Below are 23,620 nucleotides of genomic sequence, written 5' to 3' on the forward strand. Positions count from 1 at the left end.
ACATCCTTATATAAATATTTTTAGAAATGGAATTTGAGATCAAATGGTATGAAAAAGTTTAATGTATTTGATATCTGTTGCCAAATTGCTCTTCAGCAAGGCTTTAAGGAGCCTTGTTACTTGTTACTCCTACCAGAAGTATATAAAAGTGCCTTTTTCCCCTCAAAAAGTGAGAGTCATCACTTGTTTTTTCCAAGTTATAGGGGGAAATGCTATCTGCTTTTAGTTTCTATTTTCTGAGTTCCTAGTAAAATTGTTTTTTCCCTTGGACTTTTGTATTTCTTGTTTTGGGAATTTCCCAACGATTTCCTTCTCTATTTTTCTATCGAGGCAAGTGCATTTTCTTACTGAATTTTCTAAAAGAGATTTTAAATGTATGCAGTAGTAACCATTTCTCTGTAGTATATATTGCAGATATATTTTTTTGATTTGTTATATTTGTAAATTTTTGGTGGCATTTGAAGCATAACCATTAAAAACATTTTTTTTATTGGGCGCCTGGGTGGCTCAGTCAGTTAAGTGTCCGACTTCAGCTCAGGTCATGATCTCACAGTTTGTGAGTTCAAGCCCTGCATCAGGCTCTGTGCTGACAGCTCAGAGCCTGGAGCCTGCTTCGTTCGGATTCTGTGTCTCCCCCTCTCTCTGCCCCTTCCCTGCTCATGCTCTGTGTCTCTCTCTCAATAATAAATGTTAAAAAAATTAAAAAAAAATTTTATTTAAATGCACCACTCTGTCAGTGTAATAATTAGATTATATTCCATTATATGTATCCAAGATTATATTCACCTACACCTTTTTTCTAATATGTTCATATTTTTATTTTTAACATTTAAAACTCTACTGAAATTTATTTTGTGTATAGGGAACAGGCTTTGTCCTGGACACAGACCCCAAGCCATGGTGGTCAGTATATTCTGGACCTTGTAAACAGGTCCTTACCCTTACATATTATCATTTACATATTTTGAATGCCTATTATTTATACCAAGTAGCATCTTGGTATTAGTGCATTAGTGCATATAAAATATGATAGAATATGCAAGAATTGAAAGACGATTTCCAAGATTTTTAGCAAGAATAGAAAGCAGGATTTTGGAAGCAGTATAATTTTGCCTGGATCTTGAAGAAATTTGTGCTTCCCAAGCTTCCCATGGGCATGAATTCAGAAGTGGCTCACCTAACAGAAGCAGAAAATTAATATCAATTTAAATGAAAAAAATTTGGCAACAAGAGTTACATAATATTATAATTAAAAAATAGGTAGGGGCACCTGGATGGCTCATTCGATTGAACATCTGGCTCTTGTTTTCGGCTCAGGTCAGGATCTTCCCGTTTGTGGGATTGAGCCCTTCGACACAGGCTCTGTGCTGACAGCATAGAGCCTGCTTGGGATTCTCTATGCTACTCCCCCCGCCCCTCCCCGCTCCTCTGCCTGGCCTCTGCCCCTTCTCCCCCTGCATGTGCACATGTGCACACTCTCTCAAAATAAATAAACATTAAAAAATAAATTAAAGGTATTTTTACTATTAATGTAAACAAAAAGAAAAATATACTAGGTACTCATGTGCCTATCACCCAGATTTTACAAGTATTAACTTTTGGTTAGCACATTTCTGCTTTTTTTCTAAAGAAAAATAGATAACAAATCTTTGAAGCTCCCTACATCCCATTCATCTCCTACCAATCCATCCCCAGAGGTAACCACTAGCTGGAATTAGTTTCTTGTCTACCTGTGTTTTTTGTTGTTACAATTCAGCCTATCTAAGCTTTACCGCAAATTTATTAGTAAATTGTCATTCATTTGGCCAAGTCTAAAGGAAGAGACTCAGATGTTACAGTAAGCACTGCAGATTAATGCTTTCTGTACATCACTGTGGTGTTTGGTAAGGCGTACATAGCCATGTTTTTTGGTTTAAAAAAATATAACTATAAATCCTAGGCCATTTATAGAAATTGCTGAGTTTTTAATTTGTTAATTAAGCTGTACATACAGATTAGCAAGGATTATCTCATGTGCTGTACACAGAACTGGAATGTTTCACATTTCTTTTTAAACCCCTATGGCTTCTTGTTTATCCTCAGTACGAAGTTTAGAATTTTAGGATAAAAAGGACTTAGAGACATTTGTATTCTACCTCTTTATATTTTAGGAATGAATAAATTGACACTAAGAATTTGACTTAAGATTTCAGAGTTAGCATATGATCTCAAGTTTGGTCCTCTTGCTATTTATTAATGCTCCATAAATTTAGGTAGTGATTTTGATGTAATATTATCCTGAACTCCACAGTTTGAATTAAAATGTCAGCAAATAATGCACTTGTACAATAAAATCACGCCATAATTTTTTTTTTTTTTGGTAAATATTTTTTATTGTATCAATTTTTTTTGTGGTAGGTTTTTTCTTTCTCTTGTACATTTATCATAAAATAATGTTCCCACGTGTCTTCTCCTACATGTGTCTACATTACTTTTTAACTTTGGAACTTGCTTTATGTGGTTCCAAATATTTTCAGTAATATCAATTTGATGTGTCAGTTTTTTTTAGTGTTTTAGTGAAATATTTTATTTTAACTTGCAAAATATTTTTGAAGTTAGAAATAGTTTCTATGTAATTATCTCATTTGAGGTATTGTCTCCTTAGTTGATAGATCAGGAAGTTTAGAATTGTAGATGTTCAAGTGATCGCAATAAAATCACTCAGAGAAGATAAATAATTCAAATATTTTCTGAATCTGAGTTCAAAAGCCCAGTATTATGTTGCTTATATTTCTGACATATCAAATTATTTATCTGTTACATACAGACTCTGAGATTAAATATATAAAACAAGCTTTTGACTCTTAATCCCTCCTTTTTTTTTTTTTTTTTACTCAGAATTTACTTCAGTTTTAAAAATCTTTCTCACCATTAATTATTTCCTTGAAAACTTGGGCATGTAAACTTCTTTAGAAAACTTCGGTCAGTTTGGTGTAAGAAGATAGATAATTGTGATTACGTTCTCTAAGATTGAACGGTTACTTTTATGTGAAGATTAATATAAATTAAATCCATTGTAATACTTTATCAACTGAAAATTATATATTTTCGTTTTACATAATGTTTACTCAGGCAAATGGGGGAGTCAGAAAATATATTATGCTGTGTCATTCCGTAAAGATGCTTAATGTGTGCCCAGCACGTTTGATCCTGGGGCTCCCGAGCTGATTGACAAGTTCCAGTAGAGGAGACTATGTGAGAAGTTGCATGAGAAAGTTAAGGTCTGTTTGCTGTGGTAGCATGGACGGTCAGGAAGGACAGAAAGGACTAGGGGAATAGCAGGACTAGTAGGCCTACTGGAGGAGAGTGTCAGAAGAGGAGTCTGCAGAGTTGGGACTTGAGTCTGTTTAAGGATTTTAAGCAGAAAAATGCTATAGTTAGATTCCATCGACATCATGATTAGGTTTTATTAGCCGCATGCAATTCATGACCTTAGTATCCCTGTTACTAGGTAATCTACCTTCTGTTAGGTCCATAAACTAGGTTATGATTGTGACAGACCTAAGTCTGAGGTGATACTTGCAAGGTTCCTTGATGAAAACGAGCCACATGTTTATCTCTGTGCATGTATATAAATATTTTCTAAAATATTTTTCGAGAAAGAGAGAGACAGAGTGCAAGCCAGGGAGGGACAGAGAGCTAGGGAGAAGCAGGCTCCAGACTCTGAGCTGTTAGCACAGAGACTGACATGGGGCTCGAACCCAGGAACCGTGAGATCATGACCCAAGCTGGAGTTGGATGCTTAACCGACTGAGCCACCCAGGCGCCCCTGTGTGCATATATATGATGTGAATAAATTACAGGCTAAACAAATGGTTCAAGGTTCCTTTAAAATAATTATTACTATTTTTACAAACCATTGTATTTAAACTTCCCATGGAAACTTCTGTTGACTAACTTCTTATTAGCGCTATAGCCTTGAGTAACTTGTACCTGCTCTGCCTGCAGGGACAGTATGATGTAAACGATAGGATAAAATAGCTTTGAACTGTTGAGACATACTGTGTAAATTCAAAGCATTGGTTATTGCAGGATTTGGGAAAAGATGAGAGCATTTTCTTCTGAGTGACTTAATTTGGGGCAATTATATAAAAGATACTTCTATTTTACAAAACTTTGCAGTATTTGATATTGATTGTCTCTTCACCCCTCTGGAAACTATTCCCGGTGCAGCCATTTCTTTGGTCTCATTTCTTTCTGACTGCAGTTTTAAGAGTTTTTTCAAAGGTTCTTGGGGTGCCATGTTCCCCTGGCTCTTCTCTGTCCTGCACTCTCCCTGGGATCTTTCATCTCTTCTCATAGTTTTAATTACCAGGTATGTCTCATAAACCCAAGACAGATCTTTCTACAGCTTCAGACTTCAGTGCGAGATGAGCGAGCACTGCTGTCGACGTGTATAAAACTGAAACCTGTTCATTCTCTTCTGTAATCTGGTTCCTGCCTGTTTTTGTGGTCTCATCTCATGGACTCCCTAGCTTAAATTTTGTGGTATAGTAAGAATAGCTATTGATTGAGCACTTATTTTGTGCCACAGACATTGAACACTTCACTTGCATTGTCATATTTTATTTTACCACATCCCTATGGGATAGTTGTTATAATCTCATTTTACTGATAAAATTCTAAGAAGTTAAATAACATGGCCCAGGTCATATAGCTTGGAAGTGGCAAATCTGGGACTTGAATACAGGTCTCTCTAATACCAACTGTGTGCAAATATATCAGATTGCACATAATCCCTGTTATTTGTTCCTGGTAAAAACATAGTCCTTCCCATCCCAGCCTTTCTAGTTTGATATATAATTAAAGACTCAGGGATAAACTGCAATAAGAATGAAGTGATAACTTCTGGGAAGGTCACATTGTTAACTATTTGTTGATAATAGTTCCTAAAGCAGAAGTATATCAGGTTTCCTTTACACTCAATGTGTAGTTGTAGTGAGTCGTGATTATGTATGATGAGCCTCTAGCAAGCATGGTCTCCTTTTGTTTAATACGGCTCTACTGAGGTGTGCTCTTAACCCCTGGGTTTAGCAACTCGACATCCTGCCAGTTCTCCCCTCCTTGGTATGGTATCTTCCCAGGCAGTGTTCTCAGTCTGGAATCTCTTCATTCTCCCTCCTTCTGTTTGCACCTTTCCCTTGCTTGGCAAACTTCTCCACCTTAACAATTTAGCTGAGGCATTGCCTTGTGTAAAAAGCTTCCCTGATCTTCTGTATCTGTATCTCTAGGCTAAAATCATCTTGCCCTGTATTACTTAAACATCTTGCATATATAGATGTGCATATTCAACTGTCATAGTGTCACAATGTGCTAATATTTGTTTATGTTTTAGTCACTCTCATTAGATGAGTACACTGAGATAGAAAACCATGTCTCAGGCATTTTTGTGTCTGTAATGCCTAATGCCTAATGTACTTTTATTGAATTACTGTCTGATCAAATGACTAAATGATTGTTTTTTTGCTAGTGTCAACTTTTCCAGATGCTATGACCCTAAGAACACTGTATACTGTTTTTTTTTTCAGTTGAAGGATTAATGTACTTGATCAGTAATCATAAGATTAAAAGACATAGAATCTCTTCCATTTTTGTACCACAGCCAACTGTTCCCAGTGATAATTTACCATACTTTAAGCAGGTGTAGTGACATGTACATTTTAACATGTGTTAGATTGTACATCTTCATGTTTTAAAACGTTGCATAGGATTTTGAGTGTTAGGTGAATGTTAACCTTTTAAATCCATTCTATTCTGAAAGTATAAATTCAGTGTTTTGTTATCAGAGATTGCAGTAATTCATGCTGATTTTTATTTGTACTGCTAATGTTATGTTTATTCATTAAGACTTTAATGACCTCAAGTATTTAATTAAAGTCATGTTTTCAAGTATATAGCATAATGATCTAAAAAATTAATTACTTTCAACAGTAGTCAAAGTAAAAAAGAAATCTAGAGAGGCTTATTTTGTGCCAGTCTCAGCATAATTATAATTTTCCAAAGTGATTTGTATGTTTGAAGGACTTTTTTTGTTTGAACCTAATATTTTAGTAAGAAAGGAAAGCATTTTTTTAAGTTTACTTATTTAATTATTTATTTAGAGAGCACAAGCAGGAAGGGGGAGAGAGAGAGAGAGAGAGAGAGAGAGAGAGAGAGAGAGAGAATCCCAAGCAGGCCCCACACTCTTAGCACGGATCCCAATGTAGGGCTTGAACTCACCAGCCGTGAGATCATGACCTGAGCTGAAACCAAGAGTCAGACACTTAACCGACTGAGCCACCCAGGTGCCCCTAGAAAGGAAAGCTTTTAAAGTAAAAAGCAAATATCTTTGGTAGCTAGCTTTAAGAGCAGTGTTTCAAAATGTGTAATAGCAATTACTTGGAAGGTTTTTTTTAGGCTGACAGACAAGAATGGAGAGAAAACGTTAAGATGCAACCTGTGTAATACAGAAGGAAGGACAGCAACCTGTTTCTTGTTGTAAGGTATAGGAGGGCTAGGGATTGTGGATGTTTCTGTGCTGCTCTGTACAGGTGTATAATTAATATTTATAGAATAAATGATGCACATAAGCATAATGTGGGCATTTGTTCCCTCATGGTAATTGTTTTGGTTTATGGTCAGGTTTGAAGCATGGGGGATCTTGAAATGCATCATACATTTTTCAGAGGACAATTGAATTTGTTTTAATATCATTTTAATCTAATTCATTGTATATCTAGTAACTTGAGTTACCTAAAATGTTATATAAATGTGACATTATCCATCCATCTCTTTTGGATAATCATTTATTGTATTTTGTTTAGGGAATTATTTTGTGTTTAAATTTTATTTGATGTTTAGTAGTTATGAATTCTTCAAACAAAATAATAAATTTATATTCTTAAAAGTCACACACAGCTTCCTTAAGAATTAAATTCATATTTTTCAAAGTTGATAATGCAGGCAAAATTTCTGTATGCACAGAGATATCTGGACCTCACATACAGCCTCAGCTCCTTAAATTTGTGCCAGTACCATACTATCTTGATGATTACAGCTTTGTAATACATCTTGAAGTCTGGACAGCTCCTTAAATTCGTAATCTGTCATGGTTCTCTCTGACATTCCCATTGACCCCACCACTGGCTGACAAGGTTGGGGTAAGGGGATGCTGCTAATTGTGGCTTACTGTATTCTTGCACTTACTCAAGCTTAGATCTACTTCCATTCATTTCCCATGGTGGGTAGAGATGGTTGAAACATTTAGGAGACTAAGGCTCTTCGATAACAAAGGAAATTAATATGGAGAGTAAATTAACTTCATTCACAAAAACCAAAGCCCTCAACTACAAGGCCCCACATGATCTGGCCTCTGGTGTCCTTCCTTGCTCCCTGTCCTTCCCTGCTCCATTCTCTCTGGGTTTTACCACATTGACTTGCATGCTGATGCTAGAACATTCCTGCATACCCCCATGTTAATGCCTTTGCCCTGGATGTTCTCTCTTGCCCTAGATATATTTGCATGACTAACTCCCTCCTTCAAGGCCTTGCTTGGATTTTACCTTCTCAAGAAGTAAATCACCCTGCCCTGATCACCCTAATGTAAAACTGCAACCTGGCTCCCGTCTCCATTCCTGCCTCCCTTTAGCCTGCTTTACTCTATATTCCTTTTTTTATAGTAACTAATCACCTTCTAACATACTGCATAGCTTATAATGTACTTATTTCTTACATTTATTATTATTGTTTCTTTTCACTAACGTGTAAATTTAGTAAGGGAAGAGTTTCTGTGTCTGTTTTTGTTTGCTTTTTTTTGTTGTAGTCATTTGAATAAAAAGGTATATCTCAAGTACCTAGAACACTGGTGTCTAGCATCCAGAAGGTGGTCAGTAACTATTTAATTGGTTTAATAAGCGACCAGTTTGGTTTTTGCAAGACCGAGTGTGTTCTTCCTCAGTGTGCAACCCCTAACTTGTCTGCCTCACACCTCAACTCTGTCCTTTCTTTTTGTTATATGAATCCTTTGAAGACATCTGGAATTAAAAACAAACAAACAAACAAAAAAACTCAACACAACATATCCAAGAGAGTCAGGGCTAGGGGGATGAAAGAACACCCCTTCTAACATCTAAGCTCTGTTTTTTTAAACTCTTCTTGAGATGATCCTCAGTGAAGATGAGTTGGCAGAAACCCTGACTGTATCGCATAGGAATGTGGCCCTGTGGTTTTAACACAACAGCTGTGTTATGCTGCGACGTTCTCTCTATATTCCCAAATCCATGGTGTTAATGAATGGTCTTCCCTCTTGTATTGTGCAGTGGTTCAGCCTGAAACAGAAATGAGCTTTAGTGGTAGACTGAATTGCCAAGATAATAGGACCCTTATAATAGGTTTGTTCCTTTATACCTATGCCAGGTTTAAGAAGTCTCTAGGAATTAAGTGACTTAGGTTCTGGTTTTGACTCTAAGCAACTTGTCGTCTTAACAAGTCTGGGTTTATGTTTCTTCAATTGTAAATTGAACTAGACTTTTTTTTTTTTCTGATTCTCTGAAGTTTAGCTATGTCATCAAAAGTATTTTAAGCTTTATAATTTTAGGAACACTCTTCCAAAATATGTTAGCACTTAAGTTAATAATCATGCTATTATACTGTATTTAAGAATTATACTTGGAAAGGTGCTGCATATCTGAAAACAGAGCTGAACACACCGTTGGTGTGTGTGAATCTTTAGCCATGATAAATAGCTCATGTGTTAGAATCCTTTTCCTTCTTTCTCTTATTTCTTCTCTACCTTTTGTACTCTCTCTTGTACAACTTTCTTTTATTTTTTTCCTTTTTTGCTTATAGAACAAAAGGATGACACTTCAAGGATATTTCTCAAGAATTTTGTTTTTTGAATCTGTTTCATTCATTACTGAACTGCCTGGGGTCCAGCAGATTGTCCTATACGTAGTAGATGTTCCTTATATGTTGCTTGAGTGAATGAATTTGCTTTTATTTTCCCCTGATATTGGATTAACTCAAAAGTGATTTTTAAATTTTTATTATTTTAAGAAAGGTGACTCTTGTGATGGTGGGACTTGATAATGCTGGTAAAACGGCAACGGCAAAGGGAATCCAAGGAGGTAAGTTGAAAATGTTTCTTATTAAATTACTCTGAATTATTTATTTATGTAAATTGTTTTGTTACATAATCATTTGGTACAGATAGTATACACTCCATCTCTATCTTCTTAGTAGACTTGTGGCTAATATGGGGAATAGATTCTAGCTTACTAGTACCAGCCTATTAACATGTTTCAGATGTGAATAAATGCAGAGGTGCAGAGGATCCTTGAGGTCTTTGATCAGATAAAAGGCATTATATCTGTCTTCTCAGCACAGGAGGGAAAAAGTAAAAAAAAGGACATGCCCATCTTTAAGGATACCTATCTTCCACTTGCATTCTCTTGGCCGGAATTTAGTCCCAAGCCTGCACCTAAATCAAATGGAGGTATAAATACAGTTAGCCAGCATGTCTTTCCTTGCGCGTCTTGATTGTTTTTCAATATGATATGTAATTTTTATCGTTGTGTTAAAAGTAGGGCCTCTTTTTTACTAAAGAGTTTTATGTCACTTATATTACATCTCATTGGATGTATTTACTTAGTCTTAATTTAATGCTGTTTACTACAACATAGAAGCAACTGTGCTAGTGAGTTTGTTGTGTACCCAGAAGATGTAGCATCAGCCAAGCATGAGTATGAATTGAGAAGAAACTTAACATATATTTTTTGCTGAAAAAGAATGTTGCAACAAGATACGCATACCAAATAGTCAGGGGCTTTTATTTATGGAGGTTTATGAAAGAAAATTAACACCTTCCAACACTTGCTTTTGAAGGAAAATGTTTTGCCACCCCATATTCTAGCATGTAATATTAGATATAAATTGTGTATTATTATCTGTGGATTCTTATGGTACCCCTCGTGCTATCTCCTAGCTTATATCCTTGCAGAGCACTGACTGTCATCATCTTAACCAGGGGCTGGCAAACTTCTTCTGTTAAAGAGCCAGATAGTAAATATTTGAGACTGAGGATCACGCAGTCTCTTTCCCAACTATACAACCCTGACATAATAATGCAAAAGCAACCATAGGCAACATGTAAACAAATGAGCATGGCCACCTTCCAATGCAACTTTGTTTATGGACACTGAAATCTGATGTGTTATGAAATACTATCCTTTTGATTTTTTTTGCAGTTATTTTAAAATGTGAAACACATTCTTAGCTTGAGGGCCATATAAAAATAGTGAGCCAGATTTGGCCTGCAGGCCATGACTGCCCATCTAAACATCTTCACTTCTTCCATTTCTTCAAAGCCTTACATTCAAGGGAGTAGAATCTAAGAATCAGACTATCTAATTTGTTGTGTGTACTTAGAACATCCTCTTTCCATTAGGATCTTTCTCTTCTGATTTTCACCTCCATATATCCATCAGTTTCTCTTTCTGAGTTTAGAAAGAAATACTCAGGGTGTTACATCATGAACAAAAAGTCAAAGGTGCTTTCCACTTTGAACTCCCCTCTGGTTCTGTTTTTGTTCTTTATCTCATATTTGTTTACTCCTCAGCCTACTCCAGTGGCTGATTTCTTACCTTTTTTCTTTTTTTAAAGATTCCAGTTATATAGAGCTACATGAAATTTTCCAGTGGAACCTTTTCATGCTTTTGTATTTGTTTATGCTCTTCCCACTTGTCTTAGTACAGGGAATATCTGCTTTTAAAGCAGAATATCTAAATGTCTCTAAAGATGTTTTTTTTGTTATATAGTCTCCTTCATGAAGTCTTTTCCAACCTCCTGCTACCTTTACCCATTCCCATCACCATCAGTAGACTTGGCTACTTCCTCTGCTTTGGACTATACTTACCTATACCTGCTTGTATCACTACTTAATTACCCCCTTTGTTCCTGTATCTCTTCACCTCTCCAGACCATAAATTCCCAAAGGGCAGTTTTACTCATTTTGGTGTCTCAGTTCAGCCATGCCATAGGTGTAGTAGGTGGTCTTCTTACAACATATCTGACATGGCTTCCACTCTTCAGCTTATTTCTGCCTCATTTCTGTTTCTTTTCTTCCCTTCCCCCCCCCCCCCCCCCCCCCCCCCCCCCCCCCCCCCCCCCACACACACACATTTCTGTTGGGATATATCTGCTTCTCTTCTAACTGTAGTGTCTAAATCCACATCCTCAGTGTCTTTCATCTAGAATGTTATAGCTTCCTAATCAAGGAATACTTTCCATACCTTGACCTTTGCTTCTTTCAATCAACTTCTCTTTTTTTATGGCTGTCAAAGTGATTGTATTCATTGGATATAGGTTCAGTTGTCCTAACAAGAGACCTAAAATAACAATGGCTTAACAAAATAGAATTTTATTTCTCATAATAGTGCATGCAAAAGTAGTGTAGGGCTGGCATAACACCCCCATGGTGTTATGTTCCTTCTCCTCTTTTTTTTTTTTTTCCCTTGCCTACCTGGTCCAAGATGGCTCACTAGTACTGTGCATTTCAGCTGAGGGAAGAGGTAAAGTGGAAAGGAGGCCATTTTCTTTTCCTTTAGGGGCATGGACTAGAAGCTGCCACATCACTTCAGTGGTATTTTGGAGCTGGCTCTTACTTGCTCTTATTGGCTTATATCAGCTATCGAGATCCAGTTAGGTATATCCCTTCCCAACCATGTGTTCAGGTACCTCACACTGGTAGTTTGAAATTGGCCATAGTGGGAGTATTCACACCATGGAAAATGACAAACACTACATATCAAAGTCCTGCAAGAGAGGTTAAATGTTTAATGCTACACCACTAGCTCACTATCTAGAATATGTTCTAATAGCCATTCCTAGCTGCCACAGAGGCTAGGGATTTAAGTTTTTATCCTAAATAGGTGTGTGCTCAGCTAAAAAACTAGGATTCTCTGACTGTTCAGTGCTATTTCCTAATAATTTCTAAGGAACAGTTGTTTTTTGGGTAGCAAAATTCTTCTTTGTGTGAATTGGTCCCTAGCATTGTTGGATATTAAGATATCTTCATTGTATTATAGTTGTTTGTTTATGTTTCCCCTTTTCTCCTCTATGTAAGAGCTCTGTAAGGTCAGAAGATGGATCTTATTATTGTGTATCTAGGACCTTGCACAGTGCTTAGCATACAATAGCTGCTCAATAAATAAGTTATTGATGATATATTTCACTTTATCTTGGACTTTGCAGAGATTGTCTTAGCGCATATACTTTACGAAATCCTCAGGGTTGGGGACCATTTGTCTTTGTACCCCTGGTTCTTATATGATCCCTGATCTATAATAGACACATGATAAATGGCTACTAGCATGAATGGATGGATAAATATGTGGCATGACAAAAGGAAGGATGGATGTAAGAACAGTAGCTTCAGCTGTCATGGCAGTCTGTAATGTTGAGCCACTATATACTTTGTGCTAAGTATTAAGGATACAACGATTGGTCCCAGCTACTGGGAAGGTATAGGCTATTGTGAGGACTAGCAAGAAGACAGAATATTATGATAGTGCAGGTGATACTGAAAGTAGGAAGGAATTATCAGAAAGGATTTATAGGGAAGTTGTATCCAGAACATTTAGTCCTGAGTCTTTTTTTTTTTTAATTTTTTTTTTTTAACATTTATTTATTTTTGAGACAGAGAGAGACAGAGCATGAACGGGGGAGGGTCAGAGAGAGAGGGAGACACAGAATCGGAAGCAGGCTCCAGGCTCTGGGCCATCATCAGCCCAGAGCCCAACACGGGGCTCGAACTCACGGACCGTGAGATCATGACCTGAGCTGAAGTTGGACGCTTAACCGACTGAGCCACCCAGGCACCCCTAGTCCTGAGTCTTGAAACACAGAACTGTGAGTAGGAACCAGAGGAAAGGATAGACAAATCAGGGAGGGAAGACTTTTAAAGTTCTGACCTGGATTTGAGTCCTGGCTCTGCCTACCATATAACCTTAAAAAAATTACCTAATTTGAATTGGTTTCCTGAGAATGTTACCATCATTTTATCTGTGCTTATGTTGCTCTCCTGCCTAGAATGTTCTTCTCCCTTCTTTATTATAATTTTGTGGTTTTTAAGACTTCATTTTTATTTCACGGCCTTTCTGAAGCCTTTGTGTACCATAACTTTCCCCTCCCCCCTCTTTACCCTTTTCCTCTTGAATGCCCTCAGTCTTAGTCTGGGCTGCTATACCAAACCATAGGCTGGGTGGTTTAAACAACAGTTATTTCTCACAATTCTGGAGGTTGGAAGTGTGAGGTCGGGGTGCCAGCATGGTTGGGTTCTTGATGAGGGAGTCCTCTTCCTGATTTACAGACAATTATCTTCTTTCTGTGTTCTTATGTGGTGCAGAGAGACACAAGACAAACTTTCTTGTGTCTCTTTTTATAACGGTAGTAATCCCATCATGGGGACTACACCCTCATGACCTCACTGAAACCTAATTACTTCTCAAAGACTCCGCCTCCACCTCCCTAACACACTGGGGATTAGGGTTTTAACATAGGAGTTTTGCAAGGTGGTGGGGGAAAGGGGGGGCATGGACACATGTAATCTATAACATCCTTATAGTATCCTCTCTAGACTTTTTTCATAGAAATATAGGTTCTTGTGTTAATTCCATTAATACATATCTGTTGATATTGTACTGTATGTTCTTTGAGGACAGCAACCCTATCTTATTCATCTTTACATCCTAATGCCTAACGAAGTCCTGGTACTGAGTAGGTGTCTATACGTATTAGTTCCCTCATCCCTACTCCAGCATAGTTGATTTATTTGCACTGATAATTTCCTGGGGGCACCTCTAAACTCGTATTCAAAGATGGCTGCCTGTTTTAACTATGGAAACCAATTCTGGCCTGGATTAGATCCATTTGTTTTAGATGTCTAGGGTAATCCTGTTTTAGGAATATCACGCTGCTTATATTGCTTCTAAACTTTTCTTTTTCTCCTAGATAAAGATCTTAGAAAAGTGTGACTTGTAATGTCTCTGCTAACTTTCTAGGGAGTTGTTTAAATTTTTTTTAATGTTTATTTTTGAGAGAGAGAGACAGAGAGCGTGCACAAGCAGGGGAGGGGCAGAGCAAGAGGGAGACACAGAATCCAAAGCAGGATCCAGGCTCTGAGCTGTCAGCACAGAGCCTGATGTGGGTCTCGAACCCATGAGCCGTGAGATCATGACCTGAGCCAAAGTCAGTGGCTTAACCAACTGAGCCACCCAGGTGCCTCTAGGGAGTTGTTTAAACTGCACTAAAGTAGTTGCTGAAAGGGAGTAGTATGTGGCAAGTCTGTTGCCCAGTCACACCTAAGCCTAGCAGCAAATGCCTTTCAAATTTATCCTTGTAATAGCAAATATTCTGTTGAATGTGGGAATAATAACACTAGTGTTATTCAACAGAGCTTTCTGCAATGATAGAAATGTTCTGTATTGGCTCTGTCTAGTGTAGTGTGGGCCACTAGCCTTGTGTGGCTCTGAGCACTTTAGATCTAGATAGTTCTATTGAGAAACTGAAATTTTAATTTAATTTTGATTGATTTTAATATAAAAAGCCTAGTGTAGATTGTGGCCATTGTAAACAAAGTCCAATGGAGTAATGTTTGTTGTGGATTCTGGTGGTGAAGAGAGAGTGAAAGAGACAAACATGAAGTTTGAACTCTTCTTCATAACCATTGAGTTACCAGGTTCTATTAATGTTTCATGAGTTCTCTCTTTCCATTCTTCTCATTTTCATATCTCTCTGAAAAGTGGCCGTCACTCTCATTTCTAGTCGGCTCTAGAGATTTTGCAAAGATGTACCTTAAAAAAGCACTACTTTAGTCACATTAATTATATAATTGGTCTGCTGAAATACCTTCAGCTTCCATTTCTCTGTCTTCAGAACTCTCTTAAGTCTGCATTCCCAATCTTAAGGGTTTGCGCCAAAGTTCAGTTTGTACTTTCTTTCCTTTGCTATTTGTGCTACTTAGCTCACTCTTTTGCCTGTCTACATACTACCTAGCTTTAAGGCCTAAGTCTGAGCTCCTAGGTGAAGTCTTTCTTGAACCTTAGTTATCTTTTTAATATTGTCATTATTACCACCCCCTTAGCAGTTATAATCATGCATCCTATGCCTTCTTTGTATTGTCATATACAGAAGTCCAAAAAAATTCAATTTTAAATTTATGAAAACATATGAAACATGTTCCTTAGAAACAATGAAATCTGCTCTATGTTTGTAAGCTGTCCTGAAAAGTTTTTTTATTTCAATTATAGCTTTAATTCAGTAGTTTGAAAAGAGTGGTCCTACTCTTCATAGCTTCTCCCATTCTTTGGTTCTTCTCAACTATTCTCTAAATATTCAGTTTTTCTTTATAGCTTCACAGAAGTTGTAATGGACCCTGGGGATGGCTGTAGTGTTGAAGGGTTGAAATTTTTATTGTTTGTAACTTGGAGAGTCAATAGCCTTAAAGGCAAGAGTTCATTTATTTATTTATTCATTCTACAGATATTTATTAAGTACCTGTTATATGGTAGACATTATTCTAGGAGCTGGGCTCAATACAAAACAAATAAGCAAAATACAGAAATTTTTATCTGCATGGAGCATAAATTCTGGTTGGATATTTTATAGTATCTACCCTTCCCCATATCTACCAGTATGCTTAGATGTAAAGCTTAGTGTGTAAGCAAATAATAAACATTCCAATTAAGACTAAATTATGAAAAATACTTTTTATGTCCTTTAATTTGTGTAGTTAATGTTATTAATTTAAAGTCTAAGGTTGTCTCTTTTGTGTCATTTGAAACAGAGTATCCTGAAGATGTAGCTCCTACTGTTGGATTTTCCAAAATTGACCTCAGACAAGGAAAATTTGAAGTCACCATCTTTGACTTGGGAGGTGGAAAAAGAATTCGGGGTATCTGGAAGAATTACTATGCTGAGTCCTATGGGGTAATATTTGTTGTGGATTCCAGTGATGAAGAGAGAATGGAAGAGACAAAAGAGACAATGTCAGAAGTGCTAAGACATCCTAGGATATCGGGGAAGCCTATACTGGTGTAAGTAATGTTGGTGTCATTGTAAACACAGGAGCAGTGGCATTAGCCAATAAAAAAATTTACCTAAGTTCCAAAATAAGCTAAAATAAGCTGAATAAGCTAAAATCATCATGTCCTAGTATAGTAAAATGTATGCAGTTAACAGGATTGTTTATATAGTGAGACCTTATTGTAATGTTCTCTGTAGGGATTAAGGGTTGAGGCTATATTATAAAGAAGAGTTATACTTCAATCTTCTGGGTATTCAAATATAAACTCTTTGCTTTGTTTGATAATTTACTTTTTATAAAATTTTGCATTTTGAAATGAACTATTAGTAAGATTCTAGAATGGTTTTCAGAAAATTTTTTGCCCTCTTTTAATAACTTATTTATGTTTTGCCTTTGTCCTGTTTTTCTTAAAGAGTATTCTTGTCTGGAAGTTACTTAAAAAGTTTATTCTTCTAATGCCACACTGATTGCCAAATTTTTATTTCTATATTTCCAAATTGAATATGTGATCTGTGTTATCAACTTAGTCATATGCTTGTATCACTTCGTCCAGCTGCCTAACACTCTTTACAAAGTGACAAAGGACTTTTACACCACCTGCCCTCATAGCCTTTCTGCATAGTAAACACCAGATGGTGCTGTACCTATAAGACATAGTATAAAGTGAAAGTTCTTTAAGTTGCTCTTAAAATCAGAGCGAGCTGAATGTGTGCCCTTGCCTTCTTGTCCTTTTTCCTCATGCTTGTTTCATTACTGAGGATTAAAAAAAAAAAAAAAACAAAAACAACCTGCTTACCACATGGTTAAGTGAGAAATTATCAGCAGAGTTTGTTACTGGTTCTCAGTAGTAAATGAACATTTTTAAATGAGGCAGTTTGGAAGCTCTGATTACACGAAGTAAGACTTTATGGCATTATTTATTGGTACAGGTTTTATGGCTTAATTTTTATACATTTAACCAATTAGAAAAGTGATTTGTGTAATAAATTCTTACCTTTATTGTATCTGAAGGAAAGTTTAATAGACATATATATGAAGAATGAATTTTGTTGAACCACATAGGCTTAATTAGTCTCTACACGTTTAAGCAAAGAACCAGTGTCTTCTAAAGTAAAAAGTATTAATGAATGAGAAGACTGATGCTCATGTGTAACATAATTGTGTGTGTAGTTTTTAACCTAATAGTCATTTACTGAATTTATTCATTTATTAATTCGTGCATGTGTTAATGAAGCAAATATTTACTGAGCATCCACTATGTGCTAGTCATTGTTCTGGTGATGGGAATACCGCTGGGAACAAAACAATATAATCCATGTTGGCCTCAGAAGCTTACATTCTAGGGCTGGAGACGCACAGTAAATGTAATAAGTTATATCAGACATGCGGTGATAAGTATATTGAAAAAAAAGTAAAGATCTCTTATCCTATGGTGGTGGTATGGCAGGGGTATGTTGCTCTTGTAATCAGGATAATCATAGTGGGTCTTACTGAGGAGATGACACTTGAGGAGAGAGAGGCAGTCAGGCAGATGTATGTGGAAAAGCCCCGAGATGGGAGCATGCAGTTCATAAGCGACTGCAGTTATCACTGAAGAATCAAATAACAGCAGGAGGCCTGCTTCCAATTCTTTCACCTCCCTCACCTAATAGATTATCAGAATAGAGGTGAAAAAACCCAGAAAACCTCCAACTAGGGGATTGCTTCACTATGATAATTTTGTGGTCAGTGAGATCTCACAAAGACATGAGAATTCATTATGGATACTATAATATGCTTGTGAAATATAAAATGATTTGCCATTTGCCCAATTTTCATCTGGGGAATTTTACAACCAAAGGGTTCTTATTAATAAAGGTAAACTGCTTTTTGAAATGAGTGTGCTTAAAAAGTATACAAAACATTCAAAAAGTGCACATTGTTAATAAATTTAGAACATGTAGAGAAGAGTGAGTTAAAAAACGTTGATCAAGGGGTGCATGGGTGGCTCAGTTGGTTAAGCATCGATTCTTGATCTCGGCTCAGGTCATGATCTCAGGTTTTGTGAGTTCAAGCCCCACATTGGATTCTGTGCTGACAGAGCTTGGGATTCTGTCTCTCCCTCTCTCTGCGTCCCCCCGCCCCTAGCCCCCGCTCTCAAAATAAATAAATAAACTTAAAAAAAAAAAGCTGATTGACCATGCAGAGCCAACCACTGCTAACATTCTGATGAATTTCCTATGCATAGTTTTGCAAAATTCATAATATATACAGTTGCATATAATATATAAAAATTTGTACCTCACCTTTTTACATTTTTATGTATTTTTTTTTAAGTTTTATTTACTTTGCGGGAGAGAGAACACATGAGCAGGGAAGGGGCAGAGAGAGGGAGAGAGAGAATTCCAAGCAGGCTCTGTGTTATTAGTGTGGAGCCCAATGTGGGGCTCGATTTCATGAACTGTGAAATTATAACCTGAGCCAAAATCAAGAGTCTGATGCTCAACTGACTGGGCCACCCAGACTCCCCTTAATTTTTATTTTTTAAAAAAAGTATATATATATATACACATATATGTATATACATTTATTTATTTATTTTTAAGTAAGCTCTCATGACCCCAAGATCAAGAGTCACATGCTCTTCTGACTAAGCCAGCCAGAAGCCCCTGTATTTCATCATCTTTTATATGTTTCTAAACCCCTCTTAAATATCTACCCCAAACCTGTGTTTGGAAATTCTCCTGTTTACCTTTTTCTCTCTGACCTACAAGTAATTCCTCTTGTTGATATTACTGTATTAACATGGCTTGAGTCTCCACTTCCCTCTCTATTTGCCTTGATGTACTTCCTTTCATCCCCTCTACATTCCTCCCCTGTGTTACTTACTGGTCTTGACCAGTCTCTCTGTTGTCTATCCCATCCTCCAAGCTCTCCTCTGCATTGCTAGCAGGAACCTTTTTCTTTTTTTTTTTTTCTTTTTCTTTTGATGTTTTTCAACTTTACAAAATTTGGTGTTTTACCAAAAAAATTGATGTTTTATAAAACTGGTACATGCTGTAACAAGTGAAACAATGCAGGAGTATATAAAGAATGTGAGAGCTCTTTTTAGCATACACATTTGATCATTTTACAGTTCCTCTGCTTAAAGTCCTTCAGGTAGCCTTCACTGCCCCATGCAGATAAGAAATTGTGCTTAACTGATACAACCCTAGCATGTAATAGGTGTGACATTGAAGAGTCCACTAGGTAGTAAGTGGGAAGAACCCTGCTAAGCTCAGTGCTAGGAGCTCTGGTGGGTTGTGGAGAGGCAGGGCAAGGTTACTTGAATTAGCAGGCAGGCTCTAGTGCCCCTTGTTGCACTTAGCTGCTTCCTTCCAGTCCACAAACATCTGGACCGATCAGGAGCAAAATTTAATGACAGCATCTCATCTCATCTTCTGTTCTTCCCTTGACTGAGCCTAAACTAGCTGATTTAGGACCCACAAAGCCTCTCAGAACTAACTTCAACATCTAGATAACTTTCTCTTCCCACCCTGGAATGATGAACAAACAGACAACAATATCAGACCTCTGAGAAAATTCAGCCATTCAGCAGAAGGAAATAAACCTGAAAAATTAGAGTATTGTCTATAATCACAAAACTGCAAATTGGTGGAGCCAGAATTCTTTCATGCTATGGGAGCAAAGTTAGATCAGCACAGTAGAAGGTCCTAGACAGTCTCTGGCTCTGCCTGACATGCTGTTGCACACCAGCCTGATAGCATGTGTCACTGCAAATGAAGCCTCAGCCAAATGTCACTTTATGTCACAGCCTTGAGAGTTCTCTTGAAGGGTCAGAATCATAGAACATCATTAGGCTTCTGTGCTTTATTAGCTCAGAAGTTATGTTTTACAGTTCTATAGCTTTACTACTTAATAAGCATAATATTTTGATGAAAATCTCTGAAATAATGGTGAAAAATTGACAAACCATGGGTTTAGAGAGAAGATGGAGAGTCTGGAACCTGAATTCTAAGAGCTGGTGTGCATTTGTTTATGAGTCTGGCAAGTCACTTTACTTCTTTGGACTTAGTGGTTAAATACCTCTTGTATTAAAAGTAGATGTAAAATATTGTAATTCTGTTTTTTGTATTCAGCTGTATATAATCATGTGAACCGTTTCAGTAGAAAAGTAAAAGTGACTGAAGAGATTAAAAATAGATGCTATTCAAACTTTTTGCCCTGTAATCATGTTAACCTGTTTATTTACTTAGAAAGTGTTCCTTTTACTCCCCTAGGTACAATAGAGATTAACCTGTACTCTGATTAAGGTATGAAATATATTATCTACCCTCATGTACCCCTGTATACTCTTGCTTTAACAATTTATAACTTAATTTTTAAAAAACTAAAATTAGATACTCTGAACAGATGAAGACCTTTCCAATAGAAAAAAGTGAGTAACTTTTGCAGTAGTATGAATAGCACTGGAATCAACATAACCTCCAATTTCTTTTTTAGTTGAAACATAGTTGACATGTAATACTAGTTCCAGGTGTACAACATAGTGCTTCAGCAATTGTGTATACGTTACAAAATGCTCACCGTGGTTAAGTGTAGTTACCGCCTGTCCCCATACACTTACTACATCATCAACTGTATTCCCTTGCTGTACTTTTCCTTCCCATGACTTATTTATTTTACAGCTGCAAGTTGTAACCTCTGACTCTGAAGTTAGACAGGCCTAGGGGAGGTTATTTGCTCTGAGTTTCCATGTCTACACTTGTAAATAAGGATTTTAGTAAGTGTGTTGTCATGAGAATTTCAGATCATGTATTTAAAGCAGCTAGTGCAGTGCTTTACTAGTGGCTTTGCAAGTGTGATTGATGATGGATATGAACAGTTATTGTTGATGATATGCTGTGTCTGGATGGAGATGAATTAGGAGAGCTTTTAAAATGTCTCATTATATGAATTCAGGCTACATGAAGCTTTTGATTACAGAAAATGACATAGTTTAGTAGGTGAGAACATGAGCCCAGGTGCTTATAGTAATTTTACCAGTAGATTTTCTAATATTGTCCCTCTAATGCTTAGTAAGTTTTTCCCTTTAAGGTAATCATTTTAAGGGAAAAAAATACTTTTAGTGCCTACTAAGTGTGTGGATAACATCTAAAATATGTTAAGCAACCAATTAAGTATTCTGGGTTTTTTTGCTTAGGTTAGGTGATTTTTTTTTTTTTTAAGATTTTACTTTATTTTGTTTATTTATTTACTTTTTGAGAGAGCACACGCACGTACATATGAGCTGGGGAGAGAGGCAGAGGAGAGAGAGACAGATTCCCAAACAGGCTCCGTGCTGTCAGTGCAGACAGAGCCCGACACAGGGCTTGATCTCACAAACCGTGAGATCATGACCTGAGCTGAAATCAAGAGTCGGATGCTTACCCAACTGAGCTACCCAAGGCGCCCTTCTCTACACCCAACATAGGGCGTGAACTCACAACCCCAAGATCAAGAGTCACGCTTCACTGCACCACTGACTGAACCATCCAGTCCTCCCAGCGTGATTCTAATTAGTTTTAAAATATAACAGTGAAAATTATATGCGATATATTGCTTTGCCATGAATCTTTCTGTGTTAAGTCTTGCTGTAAAAGCACTATGTGCAGATATAAATACTAATAGAACTCTACAGTTTTACAAGCGCTTTTGGACATAATTATGCTAGTGAATATTAAATAATACTTAATGTTCTCAGTTTCCATGATAAACAATTTGGGAACAATTATAAACCAGTATCAGTAATGTCATAGATAAAAGGATATAGTGCAACTTCAGAAGGGGCAGAAGAAATTTATCACCACCTGATTAGGTGGAGAGTTTGTCATTGGATTTAAATTTATCTTTTTTATAAAGTTCTTTAAACATTAGGAGCTGACATAGATGAAACATCTTTTTCTCTGGTAATACTTGATAATTGACACAGCAGAAAGCTCTTCAATTTCTTTGTATTTTATAATTTAAAATTTATTTTATAGTGTTAGGAGGTTACGTATATGTATATTCCTGTTATCCATCAACTCCACTGTGCTTTCAACTAATAATTTTGCCTCCTAGTTCTTTAAGGAAGTAGAAACTTATGTAAGAATTCTTTCATTTAGGACCACCAAATTTGTCCAACTATCTGCTTTTATTCCTAAATATTGCCTTTTCTCGAGACTATAATATGGAAAAAGTGCTTCTGCTCCTATCCAAGGCCACCTTCTCCATTTGTACTATAGATCCCAATCCTTTCTACTTTTTCATATAATCCCTTCCATTTCTTATATCAAGAGTTTGCCAGTGTGGATCGTTCCCATTAGCAGGATGTGCTCTTGGACTTCTTAACTTTAAGTGTTATGGAATCCTTTGACCCTGCATTCTTCTCAAGCAGTTCATTCCTTTTCACAGTCCTCTATTCACATAGCTGGAAAGTATACTTCGTAGTGGCTGCTATACTTCATATCGCATTCTTTCTTCAACGTACTTCTCTTGTGCTTCTATCCCTACAAATCCTTGAAATGGCTCATGTTCGAGTCAACGATTTGTCTTCACTTTGCCAAACCCATTGTCAGTTTGCTGTTCTTATTTTACTTCAGGTTGACTTCTTCCTAAACTTTGTCCTTTTAACACTCTGCATTGTAGCACACTTTTTTGGTTTTCCTTATACTTCATTAATAGTTTCTTCTCAATCTCCTTTATTAACTCTTCCACTTTAGGTGGAAATTTTGGAATACCTCAGGCTCTTCTCTGGGTATTTGATTTTTTTGGACCTACAAACTTTTTAGGTAACTTCATTCTAAAATCACCCACCTCTGGGGCACTTAGGTGGCCCAGTAGGTTGAGCCTGTGACTCTTGATTTTGGTTCAGGTCATGATCCCAGGGTCATGAGATCATCCAATCAGTCTCCTGTAGATTCTAGCTTTGAAATCTATCACAAGTTAGTCTAATTTTTTTTTCATCGCCACTTATATAGTACCTAGTAGTTAAGAATTTGTTTTGGAATCAGACAGCCTGGGTTCAAATTCTGATTCTCACAGTTTCTGTGACCTGGGACAGGTTACTTAACCTCACCGTACCTAGTGTTTTTGTGGGCAAAACTGTAAAATTATTAGAACAATGCTGAGACATAACACACTGTATTAACCTTGAGTGTTAGTAATGCTACCCCCACCCCCACCTCCATTCCCATCCTAGTCCAGGCTTCCACCATCTCTTACTGGGATTGCTGCATTACCCTTCTGGTGGTTTTCTATACCTGCATCCTTGTCCTCCACTCATCTGCCTCAAATCCATTCTAATCCACATACAGCAGACAAGATGATTTTTCTCAGATAAATTACATAATGTCATTTTCAGGCTAGAGACAGTCTAAGGGCTTTACATTAATTATACTTGCTGTAAACTTCGGACTTACATGGCCAACAAAGCCTTTCATCTAGCCCCTGCTGACCTTTCTTAACTTTATCTCTTACCTCATTACTCCTTTCTTACTATGATACAGATGTACTGCTCAT

General features: G+C 36.9%; 1 protein-coding gene across 5 annotated transcripts in view; it reads left to right on the top strand.

Moving 5' to 3' along the window:
- ARL13B (ADP ribosylation factor like GTPase 13B) overlaps positions 1-23,620 on the top strand; it is a 69,985-nt gene that overhangs the window by 4,455 nt on the left and 41,910 nt on the right. For 4 of the 5 annotated variants that reach the window (XM_043593907.1, XM_043593906.1, XM_043593909.1 and 1 more), the window contains exons 2-3: positions 9,073-9,143; positions 15,860-16,109. In XM_043593907.1, the coding sequence (XP_043449842.1) occupies positions 9,073-9,143; positions 15,860-16,109 (321 nt within the window). The remainder of the gene's footprint in view (positions 1-9,072; positions 9,144-15,859; positions 16,110-23,620) is intronic. The other variant, XM_043593910.1, reaches the window with a different exon arrangement.

Source organism: Prionailurus bengalensis, chromosome C2, assembly GCF_016509475.1.
Source record: "Prionailurus bengalensis isolate Pbe53 chromosome C2, Fcat_Pben_1.1_paternal_pri, whole genome shotgun sequence".
Taxonomy (NCBI): Eukaryota; Metazoa; Chordata; class Mammalia; order Carnivora; family Felidae; genus Prionailurus; species Prionailurus bengalensis.